Source organism: Coptis chinensis, chromosome 6 (assembly GCF_015680905.1).
Source record: "Coptis chinensis isolate HL-2020 chromosome 6, ASM1568090v1, whole genome shotgun sequence".
Taxonomy (NCBI): domain Eukaryota; kingdom Viridiplantae; phylum Streptophyta; class Magnoliopsida; order Ranunculales; family Ranunculaceae; genus Coptis; species Coptis chinensis.
Window position 1 is genome coordinate 53,871,968 of NC_141461.1, and position 11,728 is coordinate 53,883,695.

Here is an 11,728-nt window from a genome sequence, read left to right on the forward strand (position 1 = left end):
GGGGCTAGCACGAGATGTTTTGTTCACCACTTACACGTTTTTGCAAAATATAAGATACTTGAGATATATATGCACCGAGTCACTGACTACATGTTATATTTGGTTAACATAACTTTCATCGCATTTATCTTCTAAAATTCAAATTTACAAGATATTGATTAAGTTCCATAATATTGTTATGTAAGCATGATCGCAAATAAGAATTTGGTTCAAGTGTACGTCTAATCCAATTTGTATCACAATTAGTTTAGCCGGACTAATGATAAGAAAATCTCTGATCATTAATTCAGTTTTCTCATCAAGCAATCTACAATATAAAATGAACAAAATTATACTTAACCTAACAATAGAGTGAATAGACACTTGTAAAGAAAAAACAGTAGCTAATCGTCCACTATCTAAAAATACATACCGAGCTAAGCCAATCTGCCGATTTCCAAATCCCCCAGATCCTAGGTGAAAAAAAAATAAATAATAAAAATTAAATGTTTTGTAGGGGCCACAAACGTAATTAATTAACTTAACCATGGTTATAAGTAGGGACCACATAGTCAACTAAAAAACCTTGGTTAATATTTCACTCATAAAATATACACTGGCGCTCATTTCTTTCAAGTTTTTTTTCCCCTACAAAAACAACAAAGACAGTGAGAGAGAGAGAAAGAAAGAAGGGTGAGAGAATCGATAAGACCGGCAAAGATGACGGTATTCAATCACAATGCCGGAAAATTCCATGCAGGAAAGCAAGTGTTTCCGATAAATAACGAAACAGAAGAAGAAGGAGAAGAAGAAGTATTCTCACAAAGACTTATAGAAGCATCACATGCAAACGACATGAAAACAGCATTGGAATGTATTAATGATCATTATCAGTTTGTTGATGTGAATTATGTAGGAGCAGTTTGTTTGAAAAGTAGGAAAGCAGAAGTAGTTTTGAATGATGAGTTGGCAAGTGAAGTTAAGTTTGAGTATCAGGAGTTTCGAACTGATGTTACTGCTTTGTTTCTTGCTTCTCATTCCGGCAATCAACCTCTTGTTAACAGACTTCTGGTAACTTATTACTATCTCTTGTGATCTAGCTTGCTTTAGTTTTTTTTTGTTTGCAGTTGTTGTAGTGAGGGTAGTTCAGGTAATTTTGATGATATGGATTTAGTTTTTTTTTTATCTTAATCTGTTGGAAACAATTTCTGCAACAAGAACAAACGGTGAATACAAACATAACATAATCTTCATCAGTTTTAATTTGCTTTTGAAAATTTTGAATCTGAAAAGGCTGAAATTTCGCCGGCACTTTTTTTTGTAAGAGTTAATGTTTGTTTACCTTTTTTGGGTTGAGTTGTCTGTTTCACTTTATATCAGTTTTATTTTTGGTAATATATTTCATTATTTTTAGTAAGTATTAATTGTACTTTTAATTGTAAATATCAGTTTCGATAATTCATGCTTATTTGCTTTGATTTTGCAGAGATTTTGTTTTAAAAAACGGATCTTAATTTTAATTTATAAAATATTTTTAGTTTTCCAAATCTGTATTGTAGGCCGTTTGATGACTGGCGGAGTTTTCATAATCTTAAACAGGATTTAATTACTCTTAAATTTTGTTTATGAAAGTTAAGTAGCGGATTTATAAGATTCTTATCTCATTAACAAGGACCCAATACCTTAATTAAACTTGGTATTTTCTGAATCAAGTTGCAAAAGTACCAACAAGAGTTTAAAGTTTAAAACACACTTTACTAATCCAAATCACAGGTAGTGAGTTACTTAGTACAGATTTTTTGTATATTGTGACAGTTTCCTACTCTTTCTAGTATATATTTCTTAATTAAAAGAATGAAATAGCTGCTTAGTTCATCCGGTTATCTTCTAGGTTAAGAACAGATTTAGGGATGGTAAAAAAACCCAAGTACACCTATCTGTGCAGCTGTAAATGCCCATTGACATAAAAAGCATGGCTTCTGAGTGTTGTAAATGATTTGGGGTGTCAGATTCTCTGAGCTGAAATTTACTGATAACATGTAAGAAATGAATACATTTACTTTTCTTGTTCCTCGTGATTCTTTCAATGAATTACTCATTGACATGTTATATAATATATAGTTGCTTTTGTAAGTATTCTGTACCAGGTGGACAGTATCTAAGGAGATTTTCCTTGCAGACCTTATTTATTAGATCAATTATGATGGGTATGGGAGTCTGAGTTTGTGCTCCACATCCACAGTCCGGACTCTAAATTGTCAGTTCCTTTAAATTCAGTCCTCTTGACTTTCTCCTTTTTTTTTTGCATGGCCAGGTGCTTCCCCTTACTGCCTAAGCATAATTGTAAAGAAGAACACTGTAAGATAATAATTTTGATTTAGGGGTTAATTAATTGAAAGTTATAACGTGCAATGTACTGTGATACCTTCTATAGCAGTAACACCAAGAAACTTTCAATCTCCGCAAATCCTTTATTCTCTGTCCAGGCCATTTATTGGAAATAAAAACCACAATCAAATCTTTATTGGCAAGTGGATTGAAGAGACAGTCCATTTGTCCTGTAGTTGGTCCATTGTGTCAACTACAAGTGTTGATTTACACTTATTCAGCACTCATGCAGAACTTGTTCTATAACACTAGTGAATTTGTACATACATCCTTTCTCCGATAAGAAGGATAGCAATTTATTCAGGTATTAAAAATACACAGGAATGTGTCTTCAGCCTTCTGGCATTTTGCTGCTCTTTGTCCTTCATCCAATTTGACTTATTATGCTCCTCTACATAATTTATTTTGTCCTTGATAACGTATCACCTGCAGTACCCTACATTATAAAGACAATTCAATAGTGAAACTATTGTACATGTTTTGTATCCTTCTAGTTTTAAGTCCACGTATATCTGTCAGTTAATGCATGAACGTTGTCTACTTGTCTGAAGGTGGTTGTTTATCCAGCGGACTGGTAGTTTTGAGTTTTACTGTTAAAATCCTCCAAGCTTGGTCCACCCTGATGCAATACTTAGTGATACATATCATTTAGACCTATGTTCCAGATCATAGCTAAAAGTTAGAACAGCTTAAAACATCAGCCATGCATATGCCCATCCTTACTCCAAGAGTCCAAATCTGAATCAATTAAAATATATTCAGATATCACTAAGTATTGTTGATTTGTCTCAAGAGAGCCTTCATGAACTGGGAAGTTGCAAGTATATGCATCTCAGTTGTCTTGGATAAATTATTGCTTATCGAACTGGCAGATCCAGTATGCTGATATCTGAGTATTGAATATTGCCCCCCTGCCACCCAGACACACTAATGATCTTACATCCATATACTATTCCCCTTTGCCTTTCTACATCACTATCTTTGTTATATTTGTAAGCATCCATGTTCTCTTAAATAACTTTCACATATTCATTTGAAGCGAGATAAAAAAAATGCGGAAAAAGAACTGTCTTTTTCGAAATTTACTGAAACTTGAGCATATGTTGATGACAGAGTGCAGGTGCTGACGTGAACCAAAAACTCTTCAGAGGCTTCGCGACAACAGCAGCTGTAAGGGAGGGCCACTTCAAGATCTTGGAGTTTCTGCTAAGGGCTGGAGCATCACAACCAGCATGTGAAGAAGCTTTGTTGGAGGCAAGCTGCCATGGACAGGCAAGACTTGCTGAATTGCTTATGGGGTCTGACATGATCCGTCCTCATGTTTCAGCTCATGCACTTGCCATCGCATGCTGTAGAGGATTTGTTGATGTTGTGGACACTTTTGTCAAGGTAAAATAATCATGTCTCCAAAAACATATACATTTGGATTTGTCTGATCATAGCCTTGGATTCCACTATATGACCGTTTGTCTTTATTAGTAATCATAGATTGTACTATTTACAGTCTTTACAGATAAAAATCTTGTTTGAGGACTGGTCATTTTTGGGCACTTCAAACTTCAGAAGAAATCTGACGTGCTTTTCCCAGAGAAAATATTAACAATGTTTGTATTATATATGTTTATCTAGTGTGGAGTTGATGCAAATGTGACTGACCGTCTGCTGCTCCAATCTTCAAAGCCTTCCCTTCATACAAATGCTGATTGCACAGCTCTTGCGGCTGCAGTTGTTAGTAGGCATGTTCCTGTTGTTCTCCACCTATTACAGGTAAACTTTTCTGCGATTACGAGTATAAGCACTCAACTTTCTGTTGTTGCAAACACTGTCGCCCATCAGAAACATCACATGAGCAAAATGGTTACCATGGAGGGTCATAAACTCTTTACCTTATATAACATGAATCTTTTTAGTCTTGTCTGTTCTCTTTGAAATATGTCGAGTAATGGATCATATATGTGGGACAGATTTGCCATTTCAGTGGTAAACTTGGTAGTCCCCACCTCTCCTCCCTCCATGGTAAGGTTCACAGCATTGATACGTCAGGGTACTTAGGCTCTTTTGCTATGAACAAAATTCGTACCTGGATTAATGGAAATAAAAATTGAATTTGTTCTAATATGGCACTATGGCAGATGTGGTGTAGAATCTGATTTACTATTTTCTCTTACATTTAAATGCAGGTTGGTGTCAGAAGAGATAGCATGGTAAGACTAGGAGCCTGGTCATGGGATACACATTCTGGGGAAGAGTTCAAGGTGGGAGCGGGATTGGCAGAACCGTATGCCATTACATGGTGTGCCGTCGAATATTTTGAAGCTAGTGGTGCTATCTTGCGTATGCTCCTCAAATATCAGTCTGCCAACACCCCACACTATGGGAGGACCCTCATCCACCACGCTATTTTATGTGGAAATGTTAAAGCCCTCGATGTGCTGCTGAGCTGTGGTGCTGATGCAGAAGTCCCAGTAAAAACAATTCAAGGTGTTGCATTCCAGCCAGTCCACATGGCTGCTCGACTTGGGTTAGACAAAATCCTCCAACGCCTAATTGATGCTGGCTGTGTACTCGATGCACAAACAGAGTCTGGTGAGACGGCTCTAATGATATGTGCAAAATATAAAAAGGACAAGTGCTTCCGTGTTCTTGCCTCAGCTGGTGCTGATTTTGGTCTGGTTGATTCGTCTGGCCAAAGTGTCAGATCGATTTCTGTAACAAACAGATGGAGCCAGGGATTTCAACATGCTGTGCTTGGTGTTATTCACTCTGGAAATGTCGTCCAATCAGGCAATGCCTCCATTTTCTCACCTTTGATGTTTGTTGCTCAGACGGGTGATATTGAGGCTGTGAAGGTGCTTATCAAACAACCTGAAATTAATCTTGATGAACAGAATGACAAAGGCTTATCAGCACTCATGGTCACGGCCAGGGAGGGTCATGTAGAAGCCTTCCGGTTGCTTGTGTCTGCAGGGGCTAATGTAAAATTGTGTAACAAATCTGGGGAAACAGCAATCAGTATATCAGAACTAAACCAGAATCATGAACACTTTGAGAAAGTTTTGCTGGAATTTGCCCTGGAGAAAGGTGACAGTGGAGGACTCTGTGTACTACATTGCGCTGCTCGCCGTGGAGACTTTGATGCTGTTCGCTTATTAATTAGTAGTGGCTGTGATGTCAATCTTCCTGATGAGGATGACTACACGCCACTCATGCTAGCAGCAAAAGAAGGCAACAGTAGTATGTGCAAGCTCCTGATTTCATGTGGAGCCAGATGTGATGTTAAGACTGCAAGAGGCGAGACTGCTCTGTCACTAGCAAGAAATAATAGGAGTGCTCGAAATAACACAGAGCGTTTGATACTGGATGAGCTTGCTCGCGTGTTTGTGCTTAATGGAGCTTCTGTTAAAAAACATACAAAGAGAGGCAAGGGTGCTCCACACAGGAAGGTGATGAGAATGGTGGGAGCAGCAGGGGTGTTGCGGTGGGGAAAGTCAAGTAAGAGGAATGTGATCTGCAGGGACGCAGAGTTGGGGCCAAGTTCAGCATTTGAGAGAAACCGGCGGAGAAAAGGTGATGCTTATCAGCCAGGAGTGTTTCGGGTCATAACAACTAAAAACAAAGAGTTTCACTTCGTTTGTGAAGGTGGGGTTGAAGTAGCTGAGTTGTGGGCGAGAGGGATAAACCTGGTAACTAGAGAAGCAATCTTTGGCAAAAAGCAGAGTGAGACATAGCAAGAGCATTGACATTTTAATTGGGTAACCTGTACAGAAGTTTAAGAAGAGTACTTCATCTCAAAGTACTTTTGAAATGGTTCGTTTTTGACTTCTTCTTATTGTAAATGTTTTTCTGATTTCGAGTACATGTGGATTGTTCTATTGAAAGATATATGCAATGAGATTCTTAGTATTTGTTGCCTGAGCTTGGTTGTCGCTATTTTCGTGTGTGTGAGAAGATTGCAACTCAACAGATAGTCTTATTTGGTAGTACTTTAGTTAAAGCACCCGGCCTAGCATAGTCATATTGGTAGTACTAGGTGATTGTATAATGCTAGCACTGAAAACGATATTAAGTATTTGTACGCAAATAAGTATTGGATGTGAACAAAATCTCATTTGGATTGTAGCATTTTCTGATTCGGACAAATACAGATAAGAATGCATTAAAGAGATTGCAATTCTTGAATGGAAGACGTACTAAGGACAATATGAACAGCGCAACGTCTTTATGTAAAATTTGAGTTATAAACTTATAATCACATATGGAATTTTGCAAATGAAACCATTGGCGGCGCCCTCTTTGTGTAAAATTTTAGTTAATATCACCAGTCTTGCCTATGTGGCAAGTCAAGCCTTTCACTGAAAATGATGAGAACATCAAGGAAAAAAGTGGGCAGCGCAACACAGACCGCAACAGACTGTAAACCTGTAGAACCTATGTTTCCCTCGACATACAAGAATTTCAAACTTTTAGGCTTGTAAACATATAACAACCACCAGTGTCAGTTCTAAAACACAAACTTCCTCACCAGCTATAACCTCAAGTTTTCCAAATCCGGACCGAGAATATCGCTGTTATTTACACTTATAGGAGTTAGATTAGCAAGCATTTTCTTAATCTTCATCTTCAAGATTCTGTCAAATTCACGATCGGAAACAGATAAGACCTGGTTCAGCAACAGCTTGGCTCCACTCTCTTTGACCAGTGCATACCTTGGTTTGATTCTTTCTTCCAAACTGTATCCAAAAAATTGAGGGAATTTAACGAGCTCTGACCTTGGATAGTTCATAGTTAAAAAGTAATCCCATTTTGGAATCAAGTTCTCTGCCAAGCTGAAAGTATATAAGGCTCCATATCTGGAGACCATAGTACCAACTTCGTCTATAGTGTATCCTCTCTCCAAGAAAAACTCGGTCACTGGTTTCAAATTGGCCTCGATGCTTAGGCCAAAAGTCTGTGGTGATCTGTGGAGCAAAACAGCAACATTGACACCTAGTGAGCAGAAATAATTAGCCGTTGGGCGCAAGTTATCATCCACACTATAACTTATAATGTGTGGACAGCGAGTAAGAATCTTCCCAATGCTCTCTGCAGAGAGACCCAGTTCAGTGAGATAGTCAACTGAGATTTTCACTTTCTGCCTGCTGTATGTGAGCAATGCCGGAAACCGATGAATCACCTTAGCCCACCGTCTCTTATCCACACCCAAGTTCTCTAAGTATGCCATGGTAGGTATTAGGTTTTCTGAGAGACTGATGCCACACAACTGAGGCCTTTTGTTGAGAATTGTTGGAATATCTGACCGAGGTACACCAAGTTCAAGGAGGAACTCCACTACGGGCTTTATTTTCCCCTCCAAGCTGTAGTAGGCAAAAGCGGGAAACTTGCGGGTCATCCCTTTTATCTGGTTGATATCCATGCCAAGTTCTATGAGGTAGAGTACATGTGGTGGAAGCTGGCCATCAGATCCTATCTCACTCACTCTCGCCACCGCTTTTTGCTTTTTGGAGTTGGGAGTTGAAATAGTTGGAGAAGCTGGGATGATGGATCTTTCTTTCCCGGGAGGATTTGGAAAACTTTCCACCACATCTACCAGAACATCTCCATGTTCTTCGAGAAGGGATTCGAGGTAAGGAATAAGTGAGTCCCTTATCTCAAGGGTGCTAAGTTCTCTTCCTGCAAGAAATTGACAGTTCTATAAATTGGGAAGGATAGAAGAAATCAGTTCTGAGGTTCACTAACAGGCTGGACTTGTTGGAGATCAAACCTACTAGATACCGTGTTTTATGAACAGAATGGAGCTTTGATACCAGGTGTTCAATAAACAGGTCTGACTTATTGATTGTCCTCGCCGCAACTGCATTGCTCAGACCTTGTTTTTTGAAGAACAAGGTTAAAACAGCCTTGGCCTCTTCTTTTTCTGCAGCTAACAAATTTGAGGGAACCACTCTGTAATTGTGCACTGCATCTACTCCAGACTCCCCTACTATACAGCAAAAATGTTAACCATATTTGTGTGAGCCAAAATATAATGAAATGGTGGATGCTTTTGGGTTCTTGGTTAATATAATATGTAAGTGACAAACCATAGGTACAGAAGAATAAGCCAAAATGCTTACCACAATTCGCTTGAAAAATATGAAGTTGCTGAGGAAAGCATATCCTAGTCCTGAAAACAAATAAATAAATAAAAGATCATCATTTTCCTTAGTTGCATACTTGCATCAGTAAATCCAAAGAAATAGATGTATAATGTATGGTGTGTGTATGGTGTAGTACCGTAGTAGTAGGAGGGGGAGGAGAAGTAGTAGCAGCAACAATGACAGTCGTATTTCTCACATACTAGTAGTCTAGTAGTGATAATACTCATAATAGTTGTAGTGTTACAAGCATATATCCCACTTTTATCTTTTAGAATCAGGGCCCAACTTACATGTTTCTTTTTCACAGATTAAAAAAAGTATGAATCAAAGTATACACGTGAAATGTATGCCAAATGTCCAACTATCATTGGAGTTCTACATGACATGATCATATAGACAATGATGATAAGAAAATTATTCCAACATGCATGTGAATTACATACGAGAGATAGTTGTGCTCGAACATTGGAGGAAATCATGATTATGGAAGGATATCATCAGTGTCTTAATAAGCTAGAAAAGGCAGTAGACTGCCACTCATACACAAGCAGAACTATTCATAGAACATTATAAAATTCAATCAGTAAGCTTGATAGTCCAAAATCAAAACCTACAAAATTTCATCAAGAAAATGGAGCCCAATGACCCAACCTACCTGTAAAAGAGATGCAAAAGCATTGAAAGAAGTACGACGGTGTTATCCCTGATTCTCAAATACCTTTATGGAGTTTCTTGGCAATGGCTTCTTAACATAGGCACTAAAATGATGAACTATATAAACCCTGTTGTTAAAAGCAAACACACACACAAATAAAAATAAAGGCAAGCAGCACAATCCTAACAACATAATAACAACGACGGTTGCAACAGTAAAAGGTAACAGGTGGTAACAGAGGTATACTACTGGACCAGGAAGAAATGTTGTTTGCATAAACTATGCACAGGGTGAAAGAAACTTGAATCTTAATTTGGAGATGCTAGTTATTCAGAGAAAAATAGAATTGTGTAAAGCTGGGGTGTGATATGATCATCATATGGGCATCAAGAGGAAGAAAGCTTTCTCACAGCTAGGTCGCCGTACAGCGAATACTATTCGGGAATTGCAAAGCCAACTGGATAAAGTATACTATTGCAATGTCTAAACGGAGTCAAACTGACCAGCTAACTACTTAGCAAATCTAAGAGGACCACCAGGGTGCAGCACCTTCATTCCACCACTCGATGATAGGATCAAGAGCATCGTAGAGGAAGACATGTAATATTTTGAAGGAGATAGAAATCCACTTTTTCTTCTCTTTTTTTATGTAAGGTCTATAAGGTAAACATTCTTTTGAAATTAATGACACAAACCGGTTGAATTTTTCAAAAAGAGAGAGAGAGAGGATTGAACAGACACACGATTCAAGCCACTTGAGACCAATGTTTGTTAAGTACTAACTACTAACACAACGAGTCAAGTGTCACATTGCCGCCTTCGGAAAATTGGCATGTTAACAACTGACGGATCACTGACAACTGACATGCAAGAATTATTGTATTTTCAAGGTACTTATATCATCCTAATAGTTGTTCATCTCCGAATAGCCAATTTAACTGAAGTCCGAGAATCAATCGACAACAATAATGGTATTTAGAGACATTTAAAAGAAGATGATGAAAATTCTGACACAGGTCAAAACTCAAGACAAAGTAGAAATCATGACAACCACTAGTATATATAAAACAATCGCATGACATTTTGCCGCACTAGGTCAATTGACACATTAACAAGTGTGGATTACCGAAATGCAAACAATACTGTAACTTTACGGTGTTTATATTATCACAATATTGATTATGACAAACTCGATAGAATGTTAAAGAATCTATTGATTTTAGGCTGTGGTCACATTTTTGAAAAGTTGCCCTTGAAGTAGATTGTTCCTTTGCTGGGTACCAGTCTTTTGAGCATCCATTGCCATGAATGCAACGCCCTAAAATGTCAACATGGTTACACAAGTTGACACGAACAGGGGAATTCTCCACTACAGTGATCTAACATGCTTGAAAACTTTAAGAAATCCTCAAAATGATAAGGAAATCTCATTTAGAACTTGTGGCAGGACCTGTGCAAAAGAGTCTTGTGAACTCTATGACAACTCAAAGAGGGTTTCAAACTTTCAATGGAAGGGGAGGTGGGTCACGTGAAACTTTCCTACAGTCGATTGTATCTCCTAAGGGAATCTATTTCTTTTTAAAGCCAACCCATCGTAAAAGAGTCCTTAGCCAAACACTCTTAGAACAAAATCCATGTGTAAATGTTGGAAACAAAAATAATGATCAGTTCTCATTCACACGCAATAACTTCAACAGTTCAGTATCGTATGCCTTCACACACGATTCTCCAACAAGCCTATTTCATTTTTGAGATTGGCAAATAGAGCAAATGCTATAATGATAAAACAATAAATAATAAATTAATTAATAAAATTTGGAGTTCTATTAAAGCAAGCCCATTGTTAAACACAGTACTACTATCTCCAAGATCATACATACAACCCCCACTACAGCTACCACCCTCCACACTATGAAATGTCAGTCCCCTCACTGAAACCAACATCCACACATAACACCACAATCCCACACACCACACCATTACAAATACACTATACATTACTCTATCATCAGAATAACCCGTCATGACCACAATTTACAAACATTGCAAGTCCAACAACTCCATATACAAAAACATTGGATATAATCTACTTATTTCATTAGTCTTATCAACATGAATACACAATATATTTTTCCCCTACCCAGATTATAACATTTTCAGAATAAAAACAAACAAAAGTGTTAAACACAAGTTAGTACATGAATAAGGGCCCATGGGTTAGTGGGATACTTACTTTAGGAATGAAGAAGGACCTCGAAGTAGATGTACATGATGATGGTGTGGCAGCAACTTGGGAGAAAATATGCCTGAAGAAGAAGAAGAAGTTGCTCTCATTTTCAAATCATAGACTACACTTGGGTGGTGTGGGAGTTCTTGAAACATGTTTGTTATCCTGTTTTTTAAGAGGAGTGTGGCATGCACGTGCAAGGCCAGTGAATCTTTGTCTCTATTATGTTACCGTACTAGGTTTGCCTGGCAAGTTGCAGACTTGCAGACCATTCAAATTATTTTTCCAGATTTGGACATGGATATGGGTAAGGGCGTGGATGGGTACTTGTTTAATCGAACC

At 38.0% G+C, this 11,728-nt stretch overlaps 2 protein-coding genes across 3 annotated transcripts; one reads left to right on the forward strand and one right to left on the reverse strand.

Moving 5' to 3' along the window:
* Nucleotides 1-631: 631 nt before the first annotated feature.
* On the forward strand, nt 632-6,279 carry LOC147493614 (ankyrin). The gene is made up of 4 exons (XM_086569282.1): nt 632-1,050; nt 3,481-3,756; nt 3,997-4,134; nt 4,548-6,279. The coding sequence occupies exons 1-4, from the start codon at nt 700-702 to the stop codon at nt 6,093-6,095; spliced, it is 2,313 nt and encodes a 770-aa protein (XP_086425408.1). The 5' UTR covers nt 632-699; the 3' UTR covers nt 6,096-6,279.
* A 533-nt stretch (nt 6,280-6,812) lies between these two features.
* Nucleotides 6,813-11,728, reverse strand: MDA1 (Mitochondrial transcription termination factor family protein). 2 transcript variants are annotated; one of them, XM_086569284.1, is made up of 5 exons: nt 11,393-11,523; nt 9,160-9,286; nt 8,481-8,530; nt 8,129-8,347; nt 6,813-8,037 (listed from the first exon to the last, which is right to left on the reverse strand). In XM_086569284.1, exons 2-5 carry the CDS (start codon nt 9,180-9,182, stop codon nt 6,893-6,895), a joined length of 1,437 nt encoding a protein of 478 aa, XP_086425410.1. In that variant the 5' UTR covers nt 9,183-9,286; nt 11,393-11,523; the 3' UTR covers nt 6,813-6,892. The 2 variants fall into 2 exon arrangements, with proteins under 2 accessions (XP_086425410.1, XP_086425409.1); XM_086569283.1 differs by lacking the exon at nt 9,160-9,286 and having other exon boundaries at nt 11,393-11,728.